Source organism: Pseudophryne corroboree, chromosome 3 (genome assembly GCF_028390025.1).
Source record: "Pseudophryne corroboree isolate aPseCor3 chromosome 3, aPseCor3.hap2, whole genome shotgun sequence".
Classification (NCBI taxonomy): domain Eukaryota; kingdom Metazoa; phylum Chordata; class Amphibia; order Anura; family Myobatrachidae; genus Pseudophryne; species Pseudophryne corroboree.
Window position 1 is genome coordinate 180,261,007 of NC_086446.1, and position 13,934 is coordinate 180,274,940.

Genomic DNA, 13,934 nt, shown 5'->3' on the forward strand with positions numbered 1-13,934 from the left:
AGTTCAAATTTCAAATAGGAGAGCCGCATCAACTGCAATTTCAAACTGACTCAGTTGGTGTGGCTCCCCTATTTGAATTTTGAACTGACCTGCAGCCCCACATCTGGAGCTGCCCCTGATAGCGAGCACTTCTGTGCGAAAGGGGGCTGCCGTCGCTGATGTTGAAGTGCCGCAGCAATTCGCCCGTTATTGAATTCCCCCATATGTTTAATCCATGTATTTATATTGTTTTTCTGATGCATTTGCTAAAGCAGTTTAGGCTCTCATTCTTCTTTGTCTTTTGCCCTCCCAAGGAGCAACATAATTGTTTGATCTAGCCAAACAAGTATCTAGACCAGGGCTGGCCAAAACTGTCCTAGAGATCTACGAAAAGTTTTTTCCAGGCCTCCTGGAGATCTGTAGAATTGTCAGTTAGGAATGAGTGCAGCACATCTTAATTAGTAATGACTACACCTGTGCACCAGCTAGGTGGTCTGGAAAATGTGAACTGTTGGTAAATCTCGAGGACTGGCAGTGTTCGCAAAAACGCGCTATAGCGCGTATTTTACCCTGATTTGAGGACTGGGGACTCGCAATTAAAAAGTGTCCGGGTCCCTGGGACGCGCTCTGCTGCAGCTTGGCTGGACTCGGAGTGGCAGCTCAGCACGGAGGGCCCGCGGCTAAAGTGTTTCTGCAGTGGTGAGGGAGGAATTCTAACTTATCCATCAGCTGGCGGAGGCGGGTCCTGATGATCAGCGGCGCTCCGGCGGGCGTGACGGTGAGTGGCAGCTTCGTGTTACTGCGGCCGGGGGGTCCGTATGCTCAGGGCTCTGGCAGTGGCAGGCCGCTGTGTTAGTGTCCCCGCGGTGTGCTCTGTGTCCAGGCAAGGGGGCTATTAGCGATGCAACCGGGGGCCCGCAGCACTGAAAGGGACCACAGCGGTATTGACAGCAGCAGTACTAATAATGAGTCAGACAAACTCATTATAGTACGCTGCCGCAAAGGAGGAGGAAGCGGTCCGGCAGGAGGGGAGCATTCTCCTCCCCATCTCCTCTCCTCCTGACGTTGTTGCAGGGGTTCTGATGCCACAATGTAGTGACCGGCCCCAGCGCAGAAGTTGGGATGTCAGGAGCTGCTGCTGATGCACCTAAACAATGTGGTAAGGGCGGCAGTGACGTCATGAGACCTAGGACGTAGCAATGGCATTTCTAGGTGGGCGCTCTGCACAAACGCCCGCAGGTAGCCAATGTAATTCCCTGGAAAATATTCCCTGCCTTTAAGCAGTACTGTGCATTCATGTTGCAAATATTATTTTACTGCTGTAAGCTCTTAATACATACTCTCCACTCTACATACATTTATGTATATATATTATTCATTTTATTTTTTTATAATTTCCAGCAGTGACATATAGTGGAGAGTATGTATTAAGGGGTTACAGCAGTGATATAGCATGTGCAACATGAATGCACAGTACTGCTTAAAGGCAGGGAACGTGTTCCAGGAAATTACATTGGCTGCCAGCGGCCCTTTGTGCATATATACTGTAAATGTATCTGCTGTGTGATAATTAAAACTGGAAGCTTCTTTCTATACAGTACCAACTAAATATTTATTGATAAAACTAGACCCATATAAACTAGACACGTAAAAAACACACAATATACCATTGAATAATGTATTAATGTACACTGCTGTGTAGGATATCATGAACTTGGGGTTGGGAGGATGGGGGCCCCAATGCATATTTTTGCACTTGGGCCCACCACTCAAGATCCGCCACTGGTGTGCTCTGTGTTCCCGCGGGGGGGGGGGGGGGGGGGGTGGAATTCTCCTGGGGAATTAAGAAATTGTGGAAGAGCCAGCCATTGGTGCCTTCACTTCTGCATGCATTGGCTGCTGCACCAGCCAGCCAGGTGCACAGGATTTCCTTTGGCATGCTTCAAAAAGGAACCGGGGATGCTCGCATTCTCATAGAGCTCCCATCCTCTGCTCCACAGTCACCCTGCCCTACTGTGGAGCTCCTCCGCTGATGGTCCTTGGACAAGGTTGCCCCTGCTTCAACCGCACCCGACCGTGGCACTATTGTGGGCTGGCGCCCCACAAGAGATACGGGCATACAGTCCCGAGATGTGCACCCCCAGCCTCGCAGCTCATGGAGCCCCCCATGCAAAACCCTGCAGGCAGCCGAAGGAGGAAATCAAGAGCATGAGAGTCACCTGCAGGACAGTGTTCAGGAGGCTGAACAAAGTGATCACGGTGGAGGTGTCCTAGGGAGGGCTGCAGCGTTCAGGTAAGCTGAATCCTGAAGAGGGAGGCGAGCTGCTAAATTTTACCCCTCCCTACCCCCCAGCACTGCCCACAGTACTGGCTCTCCTTAACCCTCTCCTTGCCCCAGTACAACCCCAACTGCTATCTACCCTTACCCCTTTGCTACCTGCCCTTAACCCTCAACTTGCTTCCAGTACTGCTTAAACTGCTATCTACCCATACCCCCTCCCTACCCTACAGCACTGTCTGCATGTAACCCTCTCCTTGCCCCAGTACTGCATAACTGCTATCCACCCTTACAACCTCCCTAACCCCAGTGCTGCCTGCCTCCAACCCCCTTCTTGCCCTTCAATACTGCTCCAGCTGCTATCTACCCTTACCCACACCTTACCTTCTGCACTGCCTGTCCCTAGCCTCCTCCTTGCCCCCCCCCCCCAGCACTGTCCCAACAACGGCATGCTCCCCCCTTCCCCACCAATAATATGTGAATAGACCCAGAAATAGTGAAGTAGGACCCCAATTTTCTAAAGTGAGGGGTCCCTGGGACCCACAATTTTTTTTCGCTCGGCGCGATCACTGGACTGGTTTGGCCAGCCCTGATCTAGACATATTAGTACAAATTTTCTCAATTACGTTATCGTCAGGCTCTTATGCTTTTCAGCAGTGTTGTTTAGTTTTATTCTTAAGGGGGGTACTCACGGAGCGATTCCAGACTAAAATCTAAGCAATCTGACTAGATTGCTTAGATTTTAAGAATGATCTCTCCGTGTGTACCCCCCACAGCAATAGCATGCGCAGCTCCGCACACCGCTAGCGCTGGTTCTAGATTGGCCTGCATGTAGGCTCAATCTAGCAGGTCGCTCATTTCACCCGCTGGGTGAAATGAGTGGCTCTCCGCCCGCACGCTCAGCACACATCGCACTGTGCTGAGCGGTTCGCTCAGCTCACATCTCTTCTCACATCTGCCCATCAATACGGGCCTTAAGATTACTTTTGAGTAGAAAGATAGTACCTAGATAACATTTCATACATTGTAGAAAGCAAAGCAGATCATCTCTTTTCTGCTGATACTCAAATCTATCTTTCCTCCCCTGACCTCTCCCCACTCTTATCTCCAACTGTTTCTCTGCTAGCTCTACCTGGATGTCCCACCGCTTTCTTAAACGTAACATGTTTAAGACTGAGGTGATCATCTTCCCTCCCGCATAACCTCAACTCCCACAATATAATCTGTTGATGGCACTATTATCTCCTCTATCCCCCAAGTGTGCTTTCTTGGAGTAATCTTTGACTCCTCCCTCTCCTTCAAACCACACATTCAGTACCTCTCACAAACCTGCCGTCTCCATCTCAAAGACATTTCCGGGATCAGACCCTTTCTCACCCAGGATGCTATGGAGACACTCATCCCCTCACTGCTCACCTCCAGACTGGACTACTGTAATCTCCTTTCTGGCCTCCCTGACATATGTCTTTCTTCACCCCAATCTATTCTCAACTCTGCTGCCCATCTCCTCTTCATCACCCTTCACTGGCTCCCCTTTCTATTCAGAATCCAATTCAAACTTCTCTTACTCGCCTTCAAAGACATCACCCACTCTTCTTCCTCTTACATCTCTGACCTCATCTCTCCCTACACTCCCATCCATCCTCTTTGCTCTGCTAATTCATGTTGTCTCTCCTGACAACTTATTACCTCCTCCCACTTCTACTTACAAGATTTTGCATGTGCTTCTACCTGTCTCTGGAATTTTCTACCTCTCCCCATCTGACTCTCCACCTCTCTACAAAACTTCAAACCGACTATCAAGATGTACTTCTTCACCAAACCCAGCCAACTGTCCTGTTATCCGTCTTGTCCACCTCATGGTCTACCCCTTCTGTGTCGCCACGGTCTGTTAGCCCTTCATCTTTTAGATTGTAAGCTCGCAGGAGCAGGGCCTTCTCCCCACATGTGCCTGGAAGCAGAGCTCTACTGGTGTCAAGTCATCGAGACTGGGCCAGCACCAGCCTATCCTTTTACATACAGGGCCTGATTAAGGGTTCCAGTTGCCCAAGGCTAATACAGAAGTGGCTGCCCCTACCCTTCCCCACCACCAATTTTTTTATTTATTTATTTATTTTTGCTCCTATTCAGCGAAAACTCTGTAATTATGTGTTAGAAATTATTACAGATTCAATTATTGTTTGCTGATACAAATTGTATTTTTTTTATATTCTGTAGAAACATAGACTAATGACAATAATACGAAATGATACATTAAATATAGTTTTCAAACATTTTACATGAACAGTTTACATCAAGCTCCTTTTTCTTGCTGTAGAGCAGTGACAATACTAAATTCCCTTGTCGTATAAACAACCCTTTATGAAGTCTAAGAACACTGTACGCTGTTTACTTAAGAAGTACCGTAATGGTACGCTAGTTGCGTAACGATCGCTCAGCCGTAGGCGAGACGCTCAAGCGTCACGTTCGCTCACGGCCCAGTGATCACAGGACACGTTATTGGCTATGACTAGAGTAATGATTCGCTATGGCGTAGCGGACGCTCGAGACCACGAGGAGATCACCAGCGGCGCAGACGCTCACAACGCTATACCTTTATGTCTAAACCTTATACCAATGAAATACACAGAATACCTTAATGTGAATACAGGGTGTAAGTGCAACCTTGTGTAACCTGACTAACTACAAAGCTGCTTGAGCGTCACCGACGCTCAAGTGAACACTTAACACTATAGGAAATACACAGATACTGGTTTAGGGTCCAAAGCCTATTAACTGTATTATATCTAATATACTTGTAAAAGGGGATAACAGTACAAATGATACACTACAATATAACAGAGACTTCCTAACCAAAATACAATACTATCTAATACAATACAATACTAGTCTAGGGGAGATACGAGAGAGAGAGAGAAGGGAAAGAGAGAGAGAGAGACGGAGAGAGATGAGAGAAATTGGCTCACAGAAAGACAATGATTACGGAGAGAAACTTACGCACAGGGTAAACGATCGCATGCGCCTGGACATCCAGCACCCGATTTTCAGCAATGAGAACCGTTGAAGAGTGAGAGCTGGATGTGGTCGGCCTGCCTATTTATGCCCCACACACAATGCAATCTCATAGTCCCTACAATCCCATTGTCCATTGGATGAAGGAATTCGACCCTGTATCACAACAAAAGGTCATAGGTTGATTCATACAGGTGGGCTGTGACGATTTCCAACAGCTCAGGTGGGTGGGAAACTAGGTTTCCCGCCGCATACCTGAGTATGAGTAAATAATAGAAATGGACATAAACTTCTTATGTCCATAACTATTCGCACGAGCGATTAATACGCTCCAAACCAACACCGGAATATTGCTAATTAAATACTCTTCCGATGGGTACCAAACACTGCTGTATGATTCCTGTTAGACCCTTCGTACAATACAAAGAGGGATTACTTTAAACAGGGACCTTCTATTTTAACCAAACTTTCAGAAACTATCAAAGGGATCATGATCTATAAACTACATTAATTGTGAAAATATGTAACGAATGAGTCGCACGCTACGACTACATAAACTCTACCGTAAATACGCATACCGCGCCTGCGAGTGCACGCTATTGCGGGTATGCGCCTTCACAGGAGAGCGTACGCATGCGCAGCACGGACCAGTGTGCGGTGCAAATATGGCAACGTGCATGGGGATATTTTTCTGACTTTGACAGCAGGGATGGGGAACCTTCGGCCCTCCAGCTGTTGTTGAACTACACATCCCAGCATGCCCTGCAACAGTTTTAGCATGGCCAAATAGCAAAACTGTAGCAAGGCATGCTGGTATGTGTAGTTCAACAACAGCTGGAGGACCGAAGGTTCCCCACCCCTGCTGTAGAGACTCAGAACTTTTCGAATATATAATCAAACTTCAAGTTCTGCAGGAAGTCACTTTGAATGAATAACAGTGCAAGAGTGCTCTGCTGCTGAAAATGGCGCCCTGATGGCCCTCTTAGCATCCTGGAGTGGAATGCCTACTGCGCATGTCAGATTCTCTGTCATCACGCAGCAGCATAAGCAGGATGGAGTGAGGAGGGACCAGACGGGGTAGACGCTGCAGCTCAGGCAGTGCTCAGCAGCGATGATGACTGAATGAGTCATTGCTGCACTGCAGACTGTCTGCAGCAGTGAGTTGGTGAGTGGCACAGACAATAACGGTAAAAAATAGAACCCTAATTAATCTATTTTGCCTGCGCTGCACCCCTCCCCCTCAGGACCCAGCGCTTTATGCTGTATCCTGATCAGCCTATTGGTTGATCAGGCCCGGTTTACATGTCACTTACACTGATTGACTGTTCTAGTGCGTGGGTTGAACTATAAGTTGCCGAACTCAGAGACTGTAGTGGCAACAGCAGAGCCGGTACTAGGGTGTTCAGCGCTCCCCTGCAAACTATAAATGTGCGCCCTCCCATACTTTACAAAGGGACAGCACACATCTTTGGTGCACACCGAAAACGATAGAAGGGGCATGGCCACACAATAGTACCCCCATTTCAAATTATGCCACAGTAGCACAATCTTATTCGCATAACACCGCACCTAGTAGTGCTTCTTATACACAAAATTCCACCGTACTAGTGCCGCTTATACTCATAATGCCCCCCGTAGTAGTTCCGCTTATACAAAATCCCCGCATATTAGTGCCGCTTACACAAAATCCTCCCGCAGTAGTGCTGCTTACACAAAATGCCCCCTGTAGTAGTGCCGCTGACACAAAATTCCACCTGTGTGAGTGCCGCTTACACACATTTTGCTCACCCAGTCACACACACAGATATATATATATATATATATACACACACACACACACACACACAAATGTACACACACAAACACACACACACAAACACACACAGATACACACACATACAGATTTTGGAGAGGATAAGCTTGGGAGTTTTTCAGATAAGTGTAGAGATGTATGTTTTTGTATTTGATTATTAAGTAGCCTTATGTGCAAGTAGAAGTATGTTACATGAAATTGGTAACAAAAAAAACAGGTAACCAGTGGAGGTACTGACTAAGCGGAGCAGTAGTGGATGAACGTTTTGTGAGGAAGATCAGCCTCTTAGCTGCATTTAACATGGATTGTGGGCATGAGCATCTGTTTTGGGGAATAGCAGTATTTCTTTAACTCTGGACATTTGTGAGATCTGCCATTTTGTGAGACACTGCAAGAGTGGATATGTCCTTTATGGTATTCCAAGCTGTTTAGTGAGGAGTGGTATAAAAGTACTTTAAATGCACAGGTGCTACTTAAGAGAATTTGTATACTTAAGATACCTCTTTTGTGTTGACCTAATTGGCGGGCGATGTTCAGGTATCTGATTACAGGGAATTTAATTCCACTCATATTAAAAACGTGGATTTGGATTAACATGATAGCGGTTACCTTTCTCATATTCTCTAAATACCAGAAAGCCTGCGTTAATGTACACGTGTCATGCAGTTTTAAATATCCAAGATTAAGTCCAGTCTGAGTATTAGTCTAATTGCAATGTGCAGTTACTAACATAGTCACTGAGGAACAATCGGCCAATTGTCGTCCTTACTCTACCTATGACATTGAACATTCAGATTCAGTGGGCGACAGATTGGCTCTTGGTGACAGGATGTCTCTGACACAGGATGTCTCATAGGGCAGGCATGTCCAAACTGCGGCCCTCTAGCTGTTGTAAAACTACATATCCCAGCATGCCCTGACAGTTTTGCTGTCGGAGGATGCTAAAGCTGTGTCAGGGCATGCTGGGATGTGTAGTTTCTCAACAGCGGGAGAGCCACAGCTTGGACATGCCTGTCTTAGGGTAACGACAGTCCTGCCAGTACATGGGTCGCTCACAGCCTTTAATACTGAATAGTCATAGTGTGGAAGAAAACTGCCTGTAACAAAGTAACCATGCGATAACTATTCTGGTGTTTATTGTGCGGCTGTGTGTCATTAGCTGGTGCACTTGAACACTCGCATACCTAGAGATACTGAGGGAAGCTGTGAAAATAAGTGGGTGTGACTTAATTATGCAAATGATGAGATGGCAAGGTATAGGATGGTACTAACTGCGCCATCATGCCCCTATCCATTCACTATGGTGTGTCGGGCATAATGACGTATAATCAGACACCTTTACTTTCCAGCTTGCAGGCATGTAACTCCAGGAGTTAGAGGTTTCCACTTAACTTCAGGATGTCCTGCTTGTTCCAGGAGAGTAGGCAACTATGAGTAAATACTGCTCTCTAGCTGCACACCATAAGCCTTTTATTGAAAAAAAAGATTATGCTAATTTTTAATCAACCTGTACGAAAAGTGTTCAAAGAAATTAATTGTGAAAATAAATACCATGACATTTATATATTTTAACCGGGATCCGGTCTGAAGATCGACAGTGTCTAGGTCGACAATGTTTAGGTCGACCACTATAGGTCGACAGTCACTAGGTCGACATGGATGGAAGGTCGACAGGGTTTCTAGGTCGACAGGTCTAAAGGTCGACATGAGTTTTTCACATTTTTTTTCTTTATTTGAGTTTTTTCATACTTAATGATCCACGTGGACTGCGATTGGAACGGTAAAGTGTGCCGAGTGAAGCGGTAGCGGAGCGAAGGCACCATGCCCGAAGCATGGCGAGCGAAGCGAGCCATGCGAGGGTATGCGGTGCACTAATTTGGGATCCCGGTCACTCTACGAAGAAAACGACACCAAAAAGAAAAAAAATCCTCATGTCGACCTTTAGACCTGTCGACCTAGCACATGTCGACCTAGAAACCCTGTCGACCTTCCATCCATGTCGACCTAGTGACTGTCGACCTAAACATCGTCGACCTAGACACTGTCGATTTGATGAACCACACCCATTTTAACCATGTGGTTTTAATACGGTTTTATGATTTGTAATCCCCTCTTTATGTATTCCATGATTGTTTGTATTTGCTTCTTTTAATTATTATTATTATACTTTATATGGTGCCCAGCATTGTACAAAGGCAAACTGTAAGACAGAACAGGGTAGAACAGACTATTACAGTAGTCAAAACATAAACAGGACACAAGTAGCCGTCAGCACCACAGAAATATTGACATTGAGACACTTATTGGCTAGGGCTAGGAGTAAGTAAAAAATGATTAAAGAAAAAAAAGTTAAAAGGAAATCTATGTTGCTGAGGTTCTGGACATAGAATTCAGAAAGTATGTTGGGTAACTGGAACCTACTCACCCAGGAGAGGATCACAAGGGCCTGAGACGATTATCTAACCACAAAGCCTCTGTGACATTAATGATCAGTTTAAATTCCTTGCTGTGTTTAGTCTATGGCACAGAAACCTAACCCCTTGCCTGCTATACTAAGCAGTCTGGGCTAGTGAGAGAGCTCTGGCCATGTTTGCAAACACTAATAATTTATTGATGCTCCTGTTAAATCAGTCAGTCTAAGTAGCATTGTCTTTTTCCATAGCAGTAAATTTGGATCTGTGCTGTAAAAGCAGCCTGCTGATGTATAGTTACTGTAATAGCGTTTCCCACGTGTACACATCCTTGGGTGGAGAAGAATGAAACCTAGCAAAATACATGGGCTACTACAATTAATGAACAAGCAAAGTTATTTCTAGTAGTGTGATGTATTTAGAAGCAGTATCTTAAATTTCTAGTTTTTTTTCTTTCTTCACATGCTGTCATCTTAAGTATTTCCTAGATTAGAACAATGTTCAGCTGAAACAAACCAACATATTTAATAATTATCGCCATTTTGTCTATATGGTTTTAATGCTGTATTGATTATTTCTACCTGCCAGGGTTTCTTTCTTACGGTCTCCCCTGAATCTATCCTTAAAGTGGCCACCCAGTCCTCTGAACATAACAAGATCTTCTGCATGAACCTGTCGGCACCATTCATCAGTCAGTTCTACAAGGACCCGCTTATGAAAGCCATGCCTTATGTGGACATTCTGTTTGGGAATGAAACGGTAAGAGAATGTCTTGTTCAGTGCAAAAGACCAAACCAGAAGGGTGGGATTGTTCTTATCACAAATTATACAGCCATTTCTCTAGTTTTTTGGTTTGTGCACTTTATTTTCTGGAGATGTAGCGCCATTTCTAATGCGGTCTGGAGAGAATACAGTAATGACATTCCAATTGTGCAAATCATATCTTCTACGAATGTGGCAGCTCCCTCTAAGAATAATTAAACCATATTTACATTAGTTGTGTTCTATTATTCCCTTTTTTCCAGTTAGTTTGATTCCTATCAGTGCTTGACATAAATCACACCTGTTAAGGGGTATGAGACTCAGGGTCGACAGTGTCAGCGCACATTAGGTCGACACAGGAATGGGTCGACGCGACCATTAGGTCGAAATGAAAAAAGTCAACATGCGTTTTTATGTTTTGTTGGTGTCTTTTTCTCCGTAAAGTGACGGGGAACCCCAATTAGTGCACCGTGTCCACTCACATGGCTCGCGTCGCTCGCCATGCTTCAGGCAAGGTGCCTTGATCCGCTGCGCTAAGCACAGGTTACTGTTCCCAATTGTAGTCCACGTGGATCGTGTGAAAAACTCATGTCGACCTTGTTCATGTCAACCTAATGGTTGTGTTGACCTATTTCCTGTGTCGACCTACATTTATTTATTTATTTGTCTTTTTCTTTCAAGTGTTTAGTGTTGTCCTGAAACAATTACTGTATGTTTCATGGCAAAAGGTGTCAAGTGAGCTACACACCGGACATTAATCAAGCTGATCAACCAATTCTCGGCTGGTTGGTCCGATTTATCGTTGCGTGTATGCAGTACCCAGGGCCAATTATCCTGTGCAAAACAGTCCGTTCCGATGATTTGATCAGACCTGCTGATTTCTACAACAGTTATCCTGTAACCATTTGGAACTGAACTTATTACTGACTAGTCTGTACACAGTGTACAAAAACAATCAAATAATGGAATGGTCTGTTGTATCCTCTTTACAAACAATGTTGTGTGTACCTAGCTTCACAGCGTAGCTGTAGAGAGGAAAGTGTAACTTTCATGTACAGCAGTTTCCTTTTTTCCCCCTCCTTTTTGTTATTTTATTTGCAGGAGTAACACTGTAACATAACGTTAAACAGACTCGTTGGGCCTGAATTCTGTATTAGAAAAAGTGGAACTTTTAAACCGAATGTTTTTATATGTTCCATGTACTGAAATTGCTAAAGTTACATGGATGACTACTTTCCTCAAGAGGCCGAATGGAGCTTTATCTATATTTCTTGTCAGTCGCCAGCATCAGTAGAAGAGGAAATCATTCCCAATCTGTGCAATCTAGTGATCTCTGTGTTGGAGTTATAGGAGCAGAGAACAAATTAGCACAAATGGTGGGAGGAAGATGTCATACATGGCGTGATTAACTCCTCTCTCCCGTGGGTCCTCTCTGCTCTAAATAACAGGCCTAGTCTTGGCTGCAAGAGAGCATTTTCTAAGGGCTTCTGAAGTCCAATTTGCTCAGTGAGAGATGTCTGACAAGCTCCTAAATTCCAAGTATTAGCACAGATCATTAGCATCTCATAGCAAGTATACTTGGAGACCTTGGGCTAAATCAATACATTGTCAGTCTATTAATGAAAACATTGAGTGCTTTTTTCTGTGTTCAGGATTTGTAGCATTCCCGTGCCTTATAGTAGGGTCACAAGTCCCCTTTATAGATTTGATTTTAATCGACAACTTGAACCTAAGGCTATATACATTCATTAATGTATCAGGCTTAATGCATGATATATTTTTGGTTCACATTTCTGTTGCCTTTTATCCTGGTAGGGCTGACGAACACTGCTAAAGCTTTTTCCACATGTCATTCACTGTTGCAAATTATAACCGTGCCTGGTGCTTTCAGTTTGTTGGCAGAGGTGCACAGGTTCAGAACCCAGTAAGCACATCTGGATTACGGATCTTTCTAGGGAAGATGCTGTAAGTCAGGGCTCGACAAATCCCAAGGGCCAGGTAGCTATGGCCCCTAGATTTTGCTGCCTGGCTACCAGATTTTGGAGGGAGAAAGCAGTTCCTCTTCAGCACCAACAGCCGCAGCTTAGATTTTGGAATGCGAGCCTGTATTGCGGCGGCCATTTCTTGCACAAGAGTGCATGTGTTGAGTGTTTGTCCCATCCTGCTTTGTCTGCTGTCTCCAAACTCCAGCTGCATAGGGATGTCCAATAAAAGGGTCTATGCGTGGCCAGGGATTGCGGCTTTGGAGGGGTAGTGATGTGGCCACGGGGTAGGAGGTATTGTTTGCCCTGTGGGAGGTTGTGGAGTGGTTGGTAGCCGGTGGGGGTTAGCTGCTCATTAATTTGGTAGTGGGGGATGGGTTGTTTTTTGCCTGGGGGGTAGCTGCACTGCAGTGTGGATGCAGAGGGCTGGTATGCCAGGGGGTACCCCCTTAGTTGTGTGGCTGTGAGGGTTGGTATGCTTGGTGAGTCGGGGGGAAGCTGCTCAGTATTATGGCTGAGTCGAGGGGAAGCTGCTCAGTAATATTGGGGAGGGGTTTCAGTTAGTGTTTTTTTTTTGCTTTGTGGTTTGGAGGGGGGGGGGGGGAGGTTGCGGTGCTCTGGCTAGTACACTTTAAACCTGGCTCTTAGATTTTAGAAAAGTTTGTCAAGCCCTGCAGTGCTACATTGGCCAGCCATTGAAATGACGCTAGAGGTTGAAACAAAAGGATAGCATTGTTACCCATAGGAATGGAAATGTTACAGTTATGTATTTCCCCTTTTTCCTTCTACGCAATTTCATGAGAATTGGTCCCAACTGGCCTTGTAAACCCAGCTCTCATGTTAGACGTGTGTACACTGTAGCAAAATACGTTTTAATTCGGTTACTGCTGAGGATGAACGGTCATTTATTTATTGGTCTCCAGTCACTTGCTCTCTTACAATTTTTTTACTTTTCAGTCATATTTTTACTTATATGCTTTATTACATTTTTATTTTTTTTATTTTACCTTTGCCCTGTGCCATATATTAGTGGCCTATTCAATTAACAGTGAGGTTCCATTGAAACATTACTCAAGGCTCCATGGGATGTTGCAGTTCACTGAATCTACCTCATACAAATTGTAGTTCTAAGAATTATATTTGTTCTGTGAAGTTGCCCTGAACAGCGTATTCACAATGCATAGTAGGAAACGCAATTTTTTTTTTAACTCAAATAAATTTAACTATAGATTTGCAATGCTTCTGCGTTTTTCAATATCCTGTACTCTTTGAATACTTTGCGTAGGGAGCAATGACTAGTGTAGAAATACAATGCAATTTATAACTAGTGGGTAAAATAAGAACTTTGCAGATCATGACAAGGAAAAACTGTACCTATAAATTCTGCTTTTATGTAAAACACCCTGAGAACACATTCATTCAATTGATTGATCTTCCTGTCATTTTAATACAGTTCTTTTCTAATGCATGATTTGTGTGTTAACTTGAAATTACTATATTAAGAAGCTAGATTACCAAGACATATATTGCCTGCCATTAATCTCTACAGGCGTATAGTATATGTAACTGAAACACATTATACAAAAAGTTCCTAAAACCAGAAAGGGACAAATGTTGCTTTTTAGTGAGGATATCATTATTCATGATCACACACCTGGTGACTTCTTCTACATTCTCTGTGAGGAGCTTTGGAAAAC

At 44.5% G+C, this 13,934-nt stretch overlaps 1 protein-coding gene across 4 annotated transcripts in view; it reads left to right on the forward strand.

Moving 5' to 3' along the window:
* ADK (adenosine kinase) overlaps positions 1–13,934 on the forward strand; it is a 671,242-nt gene that overhangs the window by 592,028 nt on the left and 65,280 nt on the right. For all 4 annotated transcript variants that reach the window (XM_063958650.1, XM_063958649.1, XM_063958652.1 and 1 more), the window contains one exon: positions 10,082–10,252. In XM_063958650.1, coding sequence (XP_063814720.1) covers positions 10,082–10,252 — 171 coding nt within the window. The remainder of the gene's footprint in view (positions 1–10,081; positions 10,253–13,934) is intronic.